The following is a 16,294-nucleotide window of genomic DNA, read 5'->3' on the forward strand; positions in this document are numbered from 1 at the left end:
AGAGAGAGAGAGAAAACCGAAAGAGTAGAGGAAGACAAAATGAGAGAAAGATGACATTACTTACTGAAATGAAGGACCATTACCCGATTAGACTTACTTAACACAAACATGATAAAAACGTTTTGTTGTATGTCACGAGATGATTTTGACAAACCGTTTCCATATTTTAGAAAACCCGTGGAAAATGGGTATTTTTCAAAAGATAGAGCAGGTACATTTCTTCATGACAAAAGTCTGTTGCGTTTTTATTATGTTCCCAATAACTATGAGAACGTCTGTTTTGACTTGAAAAGAGGATATAGAAATCTAATAAAGAAAGATGAAACGAAAAAAGAATATTTGGATGATTTGCTTCGGTGGGTTATGTTAAATTATAAAAAGTTTCAGTTAGAAGTTGAAAATGATGTAGGGAAGACACAATTCACAAGGCAAGTACATAGACAGGTTTTTAGTCCAGTATTTCCAGATTACTAGAATTGGATCATATTTAGATAGTAGGAGAGCATGTAGCCCAAGTACTCTGCCATTCGAGAGCTATAGATGAACATTTGGATGGTTAAGATCGGTCTCTGCCATCAGAGATAAATGTATAGCAAAAACATGGAATGGCTGACTACCACACGGTAGACAAAGATTCCCACTGTAATACAAAAAAAATCCTATGTTTGACGCTAAATACTTTTACGTTGATCATTTTCAATTTCCCGATAACAAATATTTCACATAGTAACCACTAATAACCACTACAAGAAGAAACCCGACAGCAACCCCTTGTAATAATGTTCCAGTTAATACGTAGGTGCTGTCGTGTTTCTTCCTGTAGTGTGTGTATCAGTGGTTACTATGTGAAATATTTGTTATCAACAAACACAAACTGTTGTGTCAAAATGTTATGGTTGTATTAGAGCGGGAATTTTTGCTATCCATGTTTTCTCTTAGAGTTATCTCTGACGGCAGAGAGCAATCATAATTTCTAGCTCTCGAAAGGCAGAGTGGTCTGGCCATATGTGCTGGGGTTCTTTTTACTTTCTAGTATTATTGGTACAAATGTATGGTATACAAAGAAGTAGGGCTAGTACATTTTTAACCATGGCTAGTGGATTTTGAAAATCATTGATACCATGGCTAGTGGATTTTTTTTAAATTCTAGAAGACTGGCTCACATAACTATTTCTTAATTTGAATATTGTCAGAAGTCAAATCATGTTACTGCATGATATCCAAACAAATGTGTCCATGATGCTTCCACTTTTAAAATGAAGGGAATTTCCTAGTTTTTTTGTTGATAATTATGAATTCTTTTGACTGTGTTTGAAAATAAATATTATAATTAAAAGTTTTATACTATATGTGAAGTGAACATCTGGTAAGATACTTACCAGTAATATTAATATATATTGTGTAGGAAGCCAAAATGATAGTGCATGATGGCATGTCTATCATAGTAAGTTTAGTAGACAGCTATTTTCGTTTGATTCTATAAGTCTTAGAGTACATTGATTTATTAATCAGCTATTGGAAAAAAGAAAGAAAGAAATGTTTTATTTAACGACACACTCAACACATTTTATTGACGGTTATATGGCGTCAGACATATGGTTAAGGACCACACAGATTTTGAGAGGAAATCTGCTGTTGCCACTTCATGGGCTACTCTTTCTGATTAGCAGCAAGGGATCTTTTATTTGCACTTCCCACAGTCAGGATAGCACAAACCATTGGCCTTTGTTGAACCAGTTATGGATCACTGGTCGGTGCAAGTGGTTTACACCTGCCCATTGAGCCTTGCGGAGCACTCACTCAGAGTTTGGAGTCGGTATTTGGATTAAAAATCCCATGCCTCGACTGGGATCCGAACCCAGTACCTACCAGCATGTTGACTGATGGCCTAACCACGACGCCGGTCCAGCTATTGGATGTCAAACATTTGGTAATTCTGACATATAGTCTTAGAGAGTAAACCTGCTACATTTTTTCATTAGTAGCAAGGGATCTTTTATATGCACCATCCCACAGACAGGATAGCACATACCACAGCCTTTAATATACCAGCTGTGGTACAGTGGCTGGAATGAGAAATAGCCCAATGGGCCCACCAACGGGGACTGATCCTAGACCTGCCTATAGGTCAAAGGCAGGGCTTGTAGAATTATTGTAAAATCCACTAGTCAAGGGATCAGTGATTTTACAAATTTACTAGACACGATTAAAAATTCACTAGCCCTACTTTGCTTTAAGTGAATACAATTTTACTAATTAATAGTAAGAATCGGATATATCACTTAAAGAGGGAGATAGAGTTTAAAAACACTGGTGGTGGAAGTGGCAGGATATTCATATTTACAAAATAGACTTAACTACAGCATTTGACACAAATAAATTCACTAGCTGTCGGGCATGGCAACAGTAGTTATTCACTAGCCCAACATAGATTATCACTAGCCATAGGAGTGGGGCTACCATAATCTAGAAACCCTGTCAAAGGTATGACAAAGTAGTGGTACACATAGTGTTTAAAAATTATTTTGAGTTCATGTAGTACAAATAGTAACAAAAGGGGTTTATGGATCAGAGGGCTCAAGCAAGGCAGTTGTGGCAGAATGACCATTGTCTTCAACTGTCTCAAGTGGTTTAAAAGTAAATATATTATTCAAAGGAATTTACATTTGAAATTAAAATTAATTATGTTTTAGAAATCACTGTCACAGGAAGGAAGCGGAGGTGTTTTATTTAACAACGCACTCAACACATGTTATTTACGTTTATGTGTCTTCGGCACTGTCGGAGATTACTAATTAACATGACTTAAAAAACAAAAAACATATTGTTTGCACAATAGAAATAAGAAATTCTGATTAAATATCTACTAATGTGAGGTACTAATAGCTACATGTAAGATTGATGGCTGTAAACCGGCCTCGGTGGCACAGTGGTTAAGCCATCGGACTACAGGCTGGCAGGTACAGGGTTCGCAGTCCGGTACCGGCTCCAACCCAGAGCGAGTTCTTAAAGCGGCTATGACCGGAATATTTTTAAGCATATAGAACAGAAAATCCAATTACGTTTGGTGCGTATATGACGCCGCACTCTGCATTGGTTTCACTACGCTGGCTTATCCAGGTCAAAAACAAAGCCAGTATTTTTGAAAGTGGGACACTTTTGACGGGCTCCTACTGATCTCGGTTTTCATTGGCTCATCACAAGTGTGTAATTCCCCAACATGAGATCACATGAGATTTCGCAATTTTGGAAACAAATTTAACTGTCTTGATCTCCAAAACATATTTATATCCATAGAGGTATGGTATAATGCCTTTCCAGGGGTCGGTGGGTGGGGGATTTGCCTTGAAATTTTCACAGTGGCCAGCTGTTGGCATATGCGTTACATGTAAGGGTGTGTTACTAATTGCGTAACACTTTAGGGGTTGAGGAAGAGGGTACTGTGTTCGATTTACGTAACATTTTTCAAGACTATATGTTATTTTTATTAATTACTTAGACCTAAAAGGGTGGTTTTTTGGAAATGCGCGGTCAGTCTAGGATCGATCCCCATTGGCGGGTATATAAAAGACCATGGTATGTGATATCCTGTCTGTGGGATGGTACATATAAATGATCCCTTGCTAAAAACAAAATGTAGCAGGTTTCCAAGGTGTGTGTGCAGGGATTTCAGTTGGGTTGGGGTTATAGACTGTGTTGAGCGAAGTTTATATGGGGCCATGGTCACCCAGAAAATACATTTCAATTTTTTTTAAGCTTGGGCAAGCTTAGGGTTTTGACCTCCAGTACCCTCCCACTGCACATGCACCCGATTCCTCTCTAAGATTATATGTCAAAATTACCAAATGTTAGACATCCAACAGCAGATGGAAGGAAGGATAGGATATGTTTTATTTAACGACGCATTCAACACATTTTATTTACGGTTGTATGGCGTCGGATGATTATTAAATCAATATGCTCTAACTTTGATGTCGTTAAACAACCCCCCACTAACTTTATTTGAATTTGTCGATTTTAACACGTAAAATTAAGAAGTGAAAATGTCTACTTTAGTATATTTTATTTTAAAAATATATACATGATCAATGTGTTATACAAACTAAACTTTGAAAGTTCTACTAACACTTTATAAAATATTAATTCTGAAATAGGAAGGTACGATTGTCGATAATACGTTGTCAAGATCAAACCAGTTTTAAAGAAAGACTAGTACAGTATCCTCAACCAACGAATCAAGCGTATACTTTTGACGATCTCCGTTCATAGCGAACACACACAAGTTTTTTAAAAGTGCATTTGAGCTTGTATTTCATATTTGTACATGATGTTATAATATGGTAACCAGAGAATGTAACTTTAAGGGCTCAGTGGGTAGGTGTAAGGCCACTACACCCTCTTCTCTCTCACTAACCACTAATCAACTAACAACTAACCCACTGTCCTGGACAGACAGCCCAGATAGCTGAGGTGTGTGCCCAGGACAGCGTGCTTGAACCTTAATTGGATATAAGCACGAAAATAAGTTGAAATGAATGATGGCTGTAATACATGTACTTTCTGTTTTCAGCTTGCATACTGATTTTATTTGCTGGCGTGGCTTATTGACAAAGTTGCTGTGTACACCATTTGAAAACCGAGATGACTGGTGTATTGCTGTTTGCCTCTTTAATGGGACCTACTATCTGTGTGAATTTGACACGGAGAAAAAGGAACGAGAAAAACGGTCGATGTCAGATCGACAAGATGAGATGTGTTACTGGGGCTGGAAGTTTGAACAGTATGTCACTGCAGGTTTGTATTCTTTATAGAATTTCATTTTTCATGCTTCTGATTTTAACTCTCAACCCGTAAACGCATAACACACGCATACAGGTAGACTACATCACATGTGGCAATAATCGTGTACCTTAATAACTCAAATAAACCCCACTACTTGATGTCATGAATTTATTTTGAATTTGGGGAATAACCCCAATCCTCAAAATTCTTAATGGCAGTCTAAATTCTTGATGGCAGTGCCACTGCCAAAACCTGTTGCAAAATTCATTTGCGATGGCATTTTTAATAATATTTTGGTATTTACATGGTATTATTTGTGCAAAATTGCCACTGCAAGATGATATGAATTCAAGGGCTGTAACCCTACTGATTATGATTTTTCGACATAGTTCAGTGGTTTTTGCTATCGTAAATGTATTTTTAATGGCAGATCGTTAGTGGTTCTAACATAAATGTGTTGAGGTGTTTAACCAGCTCTTGTATGTTGACTTTAGTCTTGATTAGTATCTTAATTACTCTGTTATAAATATGTCAAACCTGCTCGATGTAGTTGACAATATTAATACACTATATATCCAACTAGTGCACCATGACTGGTATATCAAAGGCTGTGGTATGTGCTATCCAATCTGTGGGATGGTGCATATAGAAGATCCCTTGCTACTAATGGAAAAATGTAGCAAGTTTCCTCTCTAAGACTATATGACAAAATTACCAAATGTTTGACATCCAACAGCCGATGATTAATAAATCAGTGTGCTCTAGTGGTGTCGTTAAACAAAACAAACTTTAATGACATCAATATAAATTGCACATATGATATTGATAATATTAAATTAAATGTGTGTTGTTCGTTTTTTAACCAGACAAACCAGATGGTAAGCCGAACACTTCTCAGCCCGTCAACAATAATGAAGCTTTTTGCACTGTTGTCCGAACTCGACTGACCTCTCACTCCCTTGGTACAGTATTACAGTTTAATTAACATTACACAGTAAATTCAGTACATGGTCGTAATAGGTAACACAAAATGAAAAATTAGATACCTGAAATGTTTTTGTGGAACCCTTAAAGAGTTTAGTAAGTTTTCAATTCTCAGAGGTCTGGCCACACGGCCCTGGCCACACGACCCTTGGCCACACGGCCCTGGCCACACGACCCATGGCCACACGGGCCCTAGCCACACGAACCCTGGCCACACGACCCATGACCACACAGGCCCTAGCCACACGGGGGCCCTAGCCACACGAACCCTGGCCACATGACCCATGGCCACACGGGCCCTAGCCACACGGGCCCTAGCCACACGAACCCTGGCCACACGGCCCTGGCCACACGACCCCTGGCCACACGACCCTGGCCACACAGCCCATGGCCACACAGGCCCTAGCCACACAGGCCCTGGCCACACAGACCCTGGCCACACGACCCATGGCCACACGGACCCTGGCCACACGACCCATGGCCACACGACCCATGGCCACACAGGCCCTAGCCACACAAACCCTGACCACACGACCCATGGCCACACGACCCTGGCCACACGACCTATGGCCACACGGGCCCTAGCCACACGGGCCCTAGCCACACGGATCCTGGCCACACGACCCATGGCCAAACGGCCCTGGCCACACGACCCATGGCCATACGGGCCCTAGCCACACGAACCCTGGCCACACGACCCATGGCCACATGGGCCCTAGCCACACGGGCCCTAGCCACACGAACCCTGGCCACACGACCCATGGCCACACAGCCCTGGCCACACGACCCATGGCCACACGGGCCCTAGCCACACGTGCCCTAGCCACACGAACCCATGGCCACACGGACCCTATCCACACGAACCCTGGCCACACGGCCATGGCCACACGACCCATGGCCACACGACCATGGCCACACAGGCCCTAGCCACACGACCCATGGCCACATGGGCCCTGGCCACACGGACCCTGGCCACACATACCCTGGCCACACAGACCCTGGCCACACGAACCCTGGCCACACGAACCCTGGCCACACAGGCCCTGGCCACACGGACCCTGACCACACAAGCCCAGGCCACACTGACCCTGGCCACACGGACCCTGGCCACACAGACCCTGGCCACACAGACCCTGGCCACACGGACCCTGGCCACACGGACCCTGGCCACACAAGCCCAGGCCACACTGACCCTGGCCACACGGGCCCTGGCCACACGGGCCCTGGCCACACTGACCCTGGCCACACAGACACATAGGAATTACATCTGGAGTGGGGGAGCACATTCTCTAGTGGAGGGGAGGGGGCTCAGTCAAGTAGGGGAGGGGAACACGCCAGATTTTAATTTTTATTTATATAGACTAAGACAAAAACCCACACATTTTTGTCCTTATGGGGTGGTGCACAGGTATCACCCCCCCCCTCCCCACACACACTCTTTTTCTGACGGCCTGAATTGTTCCTTTTTGTATAAAGGTGCTAGAAAATGTTCACCAGTTAGCACAATTCCTATACTGTAATACACCGTTTTCATTGGTTGTTGTTACATTGTAATAAAATGCACTGAATTTTTCTATATAATAATTATTCTAAAATTATAAGACTAAAAATACCATAAATACTTCTTAGACTCGTCCTTTTCATTTAGTTGAGACTTATGTCCGAAAAACCATCTGCAAAAGGACACATCTCAAAAACTATTATTCTGTTTCAAAATATATGTAAGAAAGAAGGAATGTTTATTTAACGATGACTCAGCACTTCAGCTATTTGATCTCTAATATTTATTTTGACAGTACATATCACAGCCTATTTTGAAAGTGCATAACATAAAATTTTGCCTTTTTTATATCCCCCCCCCCCCCCCCCCCACCCCCACCCCCCCACCCCCCATGTAAAGCTACAACCACTCTCCCTTATTTATATTCCTTTCCTTATCACTATGACGTAATTTAACCATTATTATTAAATTTTCTGTTTGTATTTGCCTTTTGTATAATTGGGGCACATTTCAACTATTTGGGTTACCTTCAGTCAGTCAACTGGTTTAATGTGTTTACATCCATTTAAGGTTCAAAGACACTCATTATGAGTACAAACTCGTATAGCCAGAGTTTTTACCCATTGAGAAGTGTCCTAGCATTCAGTCAATCCCATTGGTCACATACATCCCAGCAGAACACTCCATTTTGTTGACAGTGAATTAATAAATAAATGAATGTTTAAAATCAGCAAGTAGAGCTCACGAATGAATGTGCAGTTTGCATAGGCAAAACAAACACATCTTACTACAGTGAGCTTCAGACTGGGATGAGGTTTGTCTTACCAGGACAGGATTTTCATGTTAGTAGTTAATTAAAGATATTTTGGTGTTAACGGCCTCACACATCCTTAATGAGCCATTAAAACTCACTCTGTGTTGGAGGTAATACTGGGATACTACCAAATTTAAAAGTGCTATCTCAAAGATGCATAATGATGTTTCTCACCAGAATTATTCATTTACATTTGCTTTGAAATGTAAGCATTATATACTGATGGAAAGAAATAAGGGAACACATCAAATTGGAGACCAAATGTAATTCACAACTGGCGTAGTAATATCTGTATTTCATACCAAGTTGTAATATGGGATTGATGTCTGTAGTGTTGAATGTGCTGCCTATATGTTCCCAGTCAACTTCGGACAGTATGAATTGATTTTTGATGCAGTCATTATTTGTTGTTGCTATCTGTGTGATCCTTTATTTTTTCCATCAGTATATTTATCTTCAACTATATACAGTCAGACCTTGTTGTTCAGTGGTAGCCCACTGGGCTACAAGGTTATGAAATCTGGTAGCCCTTAGTAAACATTGGTTTTATTTTGAGATATTTTATTGATAAAAAAGAATCAAATTTAAAGGAATGTCGAATGGCATAAAATATTTAACATAATTAATATTTTTTAATATATATAGTAATAAAAGGTAGAGAGTAAACATTGGTAGCCCATAGATAATGTTAATAAAACAATTTTTATAAAGAAAAAAAAGAAAAATCATTTATTTTTTAATACATTATGTATTGTGTCAATTAAGTTGTAGTTATTTATTTCAAATAAAGGTAAAAATAGCATAATATGAACTTGTTACTGTGATACAGCACCTTTATAAAAGCTAAAGGCTTAATTTCCAAAGCCAGCTTGTCTAGATTAGAAGTTAATGCTTAATAATAGAGAAGTTTATGCACAGACCTTAATTATGCTGAAGTGTGAAAATAAAGCTGTCAACGCATGGCTTAACCACGACACTGTCAAGTGTCTTGTTTTGCTCAACACTTTCACTGGATCAAAATTAAATAAAGGTTTCCTGAGCTGTGTGCACGCTGTAGTTATCAATACAAGTACACCATGTGTCACAGGGTAATGACTAAAATAACACTTGCTTTAGTTTATCATTCTCTTTAGATTCATTAATCTGAAGTCTGAGAAAAAGATTGCTGCACCCAGATATAGTCCATTGGCATCAAAATGGAACCATGAATTGACATGGTACTATATAATCAATACTGTTAAAACTTGTATAAAACATATTACAGGTATTAAGTTTTAAACCAATATCAAAATCACATAACATTTTTTTTACAAAAACATTTCAATGTAAAATGTTTTTGAAAAGTTTCTGCATATAGGTTAAATCTCCTTTGTGAGAGCTGTAATAGCAAAGATAAAGCATTAGCATTTGCAATTCTGCCTTTAGTCTTTGTAAACTGCATATTGATCATCATTTTGCTTTAACTCCAGTATTAAAAATGAGATTTAAAATTACAATTTGATGGTGATTTGTGGAGCTTTTTTAGTATTTACATAGAGATGTTTTTGTGAAAAACTGTTATGAGTTTTGGTGACTGAATGATATATTTTTATACAAGTTTTAGCATTATTTTATATATATTTACATGCCAATTCATCAGTTCCCTTTTTACGCAAATAGATTATATCTGGAAATGAGATAAGGTGGATTTCCAAAGAAACATGAAGTTATTTCAAAGTGACATGATACTCCTTTAGTTGTTTTTTGAATGTTTACCAGAAAAAGAGTATCTAAAATTGCAGGTATTTTTGCTGTTTCAGTGTTTGGAGGTGAAGTTGATGCAGTGGATCCAAGGTCTGCTGGCGTCCGTCAGTATGTAGAGATGAAAACGACAAGAGAAATAGACACACACAGACAGATGGAAAACTTCAAAAGGTCTTTGAAATTTTAAAGTAATTTCAGTCTTGCTATCTTTATTTTTTTAGGAACAGTCTAGATTGCCTAACATACATGTATGATAAGTTTTCCCCAGAAATTTTGAAAGGCATGGTAGACGAAACACTTTTGGTGCATTTTCACCATTTCGAGGACACTTTTTTTTTTTCTCATTAAAAACAAAAAAATAATTGAAATAAAAATAAATGCAGTTAATGTGCTTGCTTTAATAAAGCAATGGCAAAATATATAACAGGGATTTTTATTAATTAATAACACATTTTCTGAGTGTATTATAAAGACAATTTTTGAATTAATTATTTATAAAGGTTTGTTTAATCTCAGGGCAGCATGACACTGATTAAGGCAAGATGGCACTATACTATCGAGTCATGGTGGATCACCATGCTAAAGCTATGGAAAACACTATGTTCATAATATATAGTTTAAGATGCTAGCAGTGATACTACTTTTTTAGATAGACTGAAGAGATGAGATGCAATGATTTAATATTTCAACATAATGAAAGTTTTATTACCTTTAATGACAATAAAGATAAAAAATAAATATGAAAAATTATTTTATGGAACTTTTATTAGGAAAGAAATGATGAAAAAAGCTTTTTCAACAAAATGGGGTCAAATGTATACAAAAGTTCTAATAGGCTCAGTTACTTGTAGTAAACATTTGTCAGTGTGGGTAATTTAAATGTCTTCTTTCAGTACATTTAAGGGAGCTGACTGTCAACCCAGTACATTTTATTTATGCTTATTTTTTCATTCTGTACTGTATTTAGTAAGTTTCCATGTTTCTATGATTATATACTGTCACAAATTTTATTCTACATATGTTTTTTCAAAAACTACTATAGAAAGGATAGTGTTCAGTTTACATCAATTTTTTGGTGGGGTTTTTTAAGTTATGTGTTCATTATTGTGTTAAATGTTTATTTCTTCAGATTCAAGCTGATTAAATGGTGGGCACAGAGTTTCCTTGTGGGCATTACAAAGATCGTATGTGGTTATCGTGATGATGATGGTGTGGTGCACAGAATTGAAGAGATGGATGTACCCAAACTACCAGATATGGCCAAGGTTTGAAATACATACGGTAGTAAACACGAATCACCCTCAATCACAAATAGCTGCAGCTAAAAAGTTAGCCAACTTTTATTAGCCATAATGAAAATGTTTTAGTCAAAATGAATGTGTGCAGTACATTGTATATACTACAACATGCAGAAGTCTCATTCTAAACATTTACATGAATTATGCTATTATAATTTAATGGTACTTGACAGTTATGAAGAACAGCAGCAGCTACGCGGCACATCGTTTTTAATTTCGGTCAATTCTTAAGTAAACATCCTGTCACATCTCACCCATGGCAGGCATAGCAGTATTAAATACTCTATTTAAAAGTTCAAGAGACTTTGAACTTTGTGCTTTATGTTTTTATATTTATTTATCTTTGTTGTAAATTGTAAGTCAGAGGTTGGTTTTTGGGGTTTTTTTTTTTTTTTACACCAAACATATATACATGTGTATATATATACACACTTAAAACAGTTTAAAAACTCTACTTATATTTAGTACTTGGTTTTCAGAATCTGAGGGATCCTTGGAATCCAGCCATATGTTTCAACTTTCTGGACCAGTTCCTGCAGTTCATTAAAAATATTGTGAAAGTGGATGATCCACAGTAAGTCTACATTTGTTTACACATCCTCTATATTATGTCAAAGAAAATCTCTTTATGAGTCAAACAATTCTAAGGAATATCAGAAATGTAATATACTTTTACGTTATGTAAACAAAGTCACATTCAGTACCACTATCACAGCATACCAACTGTTATAAAATAAACAAATCAACAAAATCTGGCAAGTTGACTGTAGCTAGATAGGACTATCAGAGACAGATGAATTGCATACGGGTGTATACTACCAAATAAAATCCCAAAGACGACAATAATAACATATATGGCTAAAACTCCCATCTTCAGCGTATCAGTCGACATAAATGCCACAGATATACCACCCCTCACCCTTAAAGTGAACAAGAAAAAATTGGGGGCCAAACTGCTCATTTCTGAGATAACGGGTAGCATCTATGACTACCCTAGTTCCGCACAAAATTTGAGTAGTTTTTTTTACAGTTACCCCATACATGTTTCAAGCACAAGGCTACTTGACACAGTGGTACCAGATGAAATAAAATTGCATACATTTTTTGCCCAGATGAAACTTTTTTTTTTTTACAACCAACACACTCACATTTATCACCAATCACAGGACTTGTGGTGTTAACTTCTCTATCAAAAGCTTGGTACACCTCGAACTTTGACCCAGCTGGAAGTTATTTGGTTTAGTGCTACCATAAAGACAGCAAACTTATCAGCAACATCTTCTGGTATAACATTACAGATTGTTTGCCTCAGTTGAATGTACCCAGTTCTTTAGTATAAATATAGTAAATTAAATTATTTGGTTGTAATTTTTTATGAGCATTTAGTTGAATATATAATTATATTTTCAAGCAAAAGTTAATAATGTGTGAGGGATGTCACCATTGTGCAACTTAGGATACAGGTATATAGCACCTTTAACTTAAACTTAATATTTTGTCTAAATAAAAGCATATGAACCTGTAAATTGTGTTGTCTGATCTCGGACAGGGGTCAAGGTAACTAGACCAGTTTTTATTATACGCTCATCTATGATGGGTTATGGTGTTGTCCATACATCCATCCGTCTGTTAACGTTTTCTTGTCTGGACCATATCTTGCATACAGATGCATACAGGACCATCAAGCCTCACAGTTATGAATGGCAGTGTGTCACGTACTATTACTAGATCTCTGTGACTTACTGCACATAACAGAAAATCCTTGTCCAGATCATATGTTGCATACAGATGCATACAGGACCATCAAACCTCACATGTAGGAACAGTTTGGGATGGTGGTGTGTTGCGTACTATTACTAGGTCACTGTGACCTACTTTTCACAGTCTACTGCACATAGCAAGAAATCCTTGTCTGGACCATATCTTGCATACATGATCATCAAACCTCGCATGTAGGAACAACTTGGGATGGCGGTGTGTGTCGAGTACTATTACTAGGTCACTGTAATACAAATAAACTGTTCATCCATCCCATTGCAAACATTTCACATAATTAGAATTGAATCATACCCGTAACGTATTCATTAATATCTATGGTTTTCTACCAAACTCCTGATGGGCATATCGTGTACCTCACTGGTACTCTTGTTTTAATGTGGCGAAGCACTGTTATAATACAGCTAAATTTGAATGACATCAGTATTCCAATGACGTCACTTTGCATGTCTTTACATTAATAATATACTTCGTACATGACATTTTCATTTTAAGCTCGCTGGAAAAATTCCAGTGCAAAATTGCAACTGAATAGTTTTTGTTTGTACATTACTAATGCACTTGACAGTGTTTGAAGAAAATCTTGTGATTAAGAAAATTGTACTACATGTATTTTTGTAAGATTGATTTCAAGTGAACTTACGGTAAAGATATGTGTATGAATCCAAAACAAGGGTGTAAGAAGTGACTGTTGTCGACCTTAACCACTGTGTTAAACTTTTTCTAGTGACATTTTCCACCTTAATACTGCATAGGTTGTTTGCATTTCAGGATTGTCTATTTGTGTCGCTGGTCTCCACATAAGGACATCACATGTTCCAGGCTGGAGCCCGATTCTTCCTTTGTGTTTTTACCAAAGTGGTTCACAGAGTGGAATGTTTGGAAGAAATGAACATTCTGGATTGTCAGCTGGTCTCTAGTAACACTTTCATCTGTTAACATAGCCTAGTTAATGATATAATTAAGTAATGTTTGTCATCAGAAACCAGAAACTGCAGCACTTGTTTTACAAGTTGGGTGGGTTGTAGCCCACTGGTGAAATGCTCACCTGATGTGCCGTCAGTCTAGGATCTATCTCTGGCGGTGAGCTCATTGGGTTATTTGTCATTCCAGCCAGTGCTCCACAGCTGGTATAACAAAGGCCATGGTATATACTATCCTGTCTGTGGGATGATGCATTTAAAAGATCCCTTGCTGCTAATTGAAAAGTGTAGCTCATTGAGTGGTGACAGCGGGTTTCCTCTCTAATTATCTCTGTGGTCTGTAATATGACTAATGACATATAACTGTAATTAAAATGTGTCAAGTGCATTGGTAAATAAAATATTTCTTTCTTTTTTTCTTTCTTGGTTTTCAAGAAACGGGATGTTGCTCATTGCTGGAGCACATGCCTGAGGAGCAACACAGGTTTTGTCCATCCCAGCTGGCACCCCATGTTTGGTGCGTCAAAGGCTGTGACATGTACTGTCCCATCTATGGGGAAAGTGTACATATAAAAGATCTCTTGCGGTTTTATCATTAGGAGTAGCCTATATAGTGGCAGCTGCTTTCTTCTCTATCAACCAAACGTTGAAATAATCACGCTACACCAAATAGGTGTAGTATTAATTACATTTCATAAAGGCAATGAAAATGTTAACAAAACAATAACCTAGATCAGTTAACCCTGTCATTTCCTCGTTGAAGGAAAATTACCAAACAGGACCAACAATTAAACATACTCAGAGGTGTGAGACCGTTTGACGCCATTTTGGCACATGGTAGTTGTCTACTTGTGTTTACTGGCCATGGTTGAACGAACTCGCAGAAAGTTATACTTTTGTTTCTAATCAAATGATCTGTTGAAAAAAATTACGTCCAGTCAAGTGATGCAAATTGTCTTTATTTTTTTAACAAATTATTTTGTATAATGGTTGTCCAGTTCTAGAAGATGAATATCAGGCCGACGGCATATAACCGTAAATAAAATGTGTTGAGTGCATTATTAAATAAAACATTTCCTTCCTGAATATCAGGATTAATGAACACATTTATAGTGTAGAGTTCGTTTTGTATTCTGGGTGTCCATAAGGTGGGGTTTCCGGACTACTGGACTACTGGAGCCTGGATTATCGAGGTCTTACTGTATATATATTTTGAATTATGTTTGTATATATATCTATGAAGAGCTCTTGTTGTCATCTTGTCAGTGTAAATACCATTTGTATAATAATTCCTCATATGCTGTCATTTGACGGCCTGATTGTACAAGGAAAGTGATTACCTTATAATTGGTGAACTCTAGAAGACTGTAGGCCGATAGATATTGTAAAAAGATCAGCTTAATAAAACCTTGTTCTGTTTGCTGGTAACCACACAAAACATCAATATGTAACTTGGTTTGTTGATGTAAAGTACTATTTCATGTTTAATACAGAACAAAACAACAAAAACTACACTCAGTACAAGTGGTGTTAAAATATAGTTAAAGGTAAGTTTCAAATAGAACATATAATTTTATGTTATACAAAAAATTGTGTACATATAGAATTTGATGGAAATAGGGCAATATGCAAAGAGTTTTAGAAAAGAAAGCTTAACCACGAACATGAATGTTTATATCATTTAACGTCCTATCTGATGAGGTCACTTTTTATTGGTACTTTGTTTTACTGTGTGTTATTGTTTATGAACCAAACAAATAATAAAAAAGGAAGACCTTTTAACATGATTATTTGTAAGTACATGTATCTTTTAAATTTAATTATATTGACTGCTAACAGAACCGTTTTCTTAGTATTAGGAAGTTAACTGACTTTCTGACATTGCCACTTACTTACTGCGCTTACTTGATGCGCGTTCGGTCTGGGATCAATCGCTATCAGTGGGTCCATTGGGCTATTTCTCTTTCCATCCAGTGCACCACAACTGGTATATCAAAGGCTGTGGTATGGGCTATCCTGTCTAATGGAAAAATGTAGTAGGTTTCCTCTCTAAGACTATAATATTATGTCGAAATTACTAAATACAATAGTCGATGGGGGCAGGACGTAGCCCAGTGGTAAAGCACTCACTTGATGTGCAGTTGGTTTGGGATCGATCCCAGTCAATGTTCCGACTGGGCTAACTCTCGTCGCTCCAGCCAGTGCACCACGACTGGTACATCAAAGGCTGTGATATGTGCTATCCTGTCTGTGGGATGGTGTATATAAAAGATCCCTTGCTGCTAATCGAAAAGAGTAGCCCATGAAGTGGCGTCAGCGGGTTTCCTCCCTCTAATATCTGTATGGTCCTTAACCATATGTCTGATGCCATATAACCGTAAATAAAATATGTTGAGTGCATTGTTAAATAACACAGTTCCTTCCTTCCAATAGCCGATGATTAATAAATCAGTGTTCTCTAGTGGGGTCATTA

The 16,294-nt window shown here is 37.8% G+C and overlaps 1 protein-coding gene across 3 annotated transcripts; it reads left to right on the top strand.

Annotated features, from left to right (window-relative positions):
• Positions 1-19: 19 nt before the first annotated feature.
• On the top strand, positions 20-15,387 carry LOC121379055 (decapping and exoribonuclease protein-like). 3 transcript variants are annotated; one of them, XM_041507507.1, is made up of 7 exons: positions 20-428; positions 4,571-4,794; positions 5,649-5,744; positions 9,881-9,995; positions 10,954-11,089; positions 11,602-11,696; positions 13,654-15,387. In XM_041507507.1, exons 1-7 carry the CDS (start codon positions 109-111, stop codon positions 13,700-13,702), a joined length of 1,035 nt encoding a protein of 344 aa, XP_041363441.1. In that variant the 5' UTR covers positions 20-108; the 3' UTR covers positions 13,703-15,387. The 3 variants fall into 3 exon arrangements, with proteins under 3 accessions (XP_041363441.1, XP_041363440.1, XP_041363442.1); XM_041507506.1 differs by having other exon boundaries at positions 13,670-15,387; XM_041507508.1 differs by having other exon boundaries at positions 91-211; positions 13,670-15,387.
• Positions 15,388-16,294: the final 907 nt, after the last annotated feature.

The sequence above is a fragment of the Gigantopelta aegis genome, chromosome 8 (assembly GCF_016097555.1).
Source record: "Gigantopelta aegis isolate Gae_Host chromosome 8, Gae_host_genome, whole genome shotgun sequence".
NCBI classification, from domain to species: domain Eukaryota; kingdom Metazoa; phylum Mollusca; class Gastropoda; order Neomphalida; family Peltospiridae; genus Gigantopelta; species Gigantopelta aegis.

Excerpts from the sequence above, each read along its gene's own strand:
- LOC121379055 (XM_041507506.1), top strand. The coding sequence starts at position 109 with ATGATAAAAACGTTTTGTTGTATGTCACGAGATGATTTTGACAAACCG. Across the intron at positions 429-4,570 it reads GGGAAGACACAATTCACAAG|CTTGCATACTGATTTTATTT; the intron begins GCAAGTACATAG and ends TTCTGTTTTCAG. Across the intron at positions 9,996-10,953 it reads CAGATGGAAAACTTCAAAAG|ATTCAAGCTGATTAAATGGT; the intron begins GTCTTTGAAATT and ends TTATTTCTTCAG.